This window comes from Buceros rhinoceros, unplaced genomic scaffold (assembly GCF_000710305.1).
Source record: "Buceros rhinoceros silvestris isolate BGI_N320 unplaced genomic scaffold, ASM71030v1 scaffold440, whole genome shotgun sequence".
In the NCBI taxonomy this organism is placed as follows: domain Eukaryota; kingdom Metazoa; phylum Chordata; class Aves; order Bucerotiformes; family Bucerotidae; genus Buceros; species Buceros rhinoceros.
The window spans coordinates 1-344 of record NW_010389926.1 but is presented as its reverse complement, the minus strand read 5'-3'; the positions used below and the strand labels follow the sequence as shown (position 1 = coordinate 344).

Here is a 344-nt window from a genome sequence, read left to right as displayed (position 1 = left end):
GTGCCTTCCCAGCCAGACGAGGTGGGAAGGGGCTGGGGGAGCAGGTGAGAGAGCTCTTATGCAGGTAACTTACCTTCCACAGTTGCAGTGACAAACTCGGTCTTCCCCTCTCAGATGCGGTAAGATGTAATTGTGAAATCTGTCCAACAACGCATTCATGTCCATCAAGCAAGCTATTGCCTGTAAGAGCCCATAACCAAGGCATCTGGTCAACTCTGGATGATGGAATAAAACATTGACTCTAGTTTGATTGCCAAAGACTGAAGCAGTCATAAAGAAAATCATCTCTGGAGTCGAAGGGGCACACACGCATGCACACACACGCATACACACAGAGGTGCACA

The 344-nt window shown here is 48.8% G+C and overlaps 1 protein-coding gene across 1 annotated transcript in view; it reads right to left on the bottom strand.

The window, feature by feature from the left end:
- Positions 1-273, bottom strand: part of TMEM240 (transmembrane protein 240) — a 14,859-nt gene extending 14,586 nt beyond the window's left edge. Inside the window, exon 1 of the mRNA XM_010135541.1 lies at positions 74-273. Coding sequence (XP_010133843.1) covers positions 74-273 — 200 coding nt within the window. The remainder of the gene's footprint in view (positions 1-73) is intronic.
- Between the last annotated feature and the right edge of the window lie 71 nt (positions 274-344).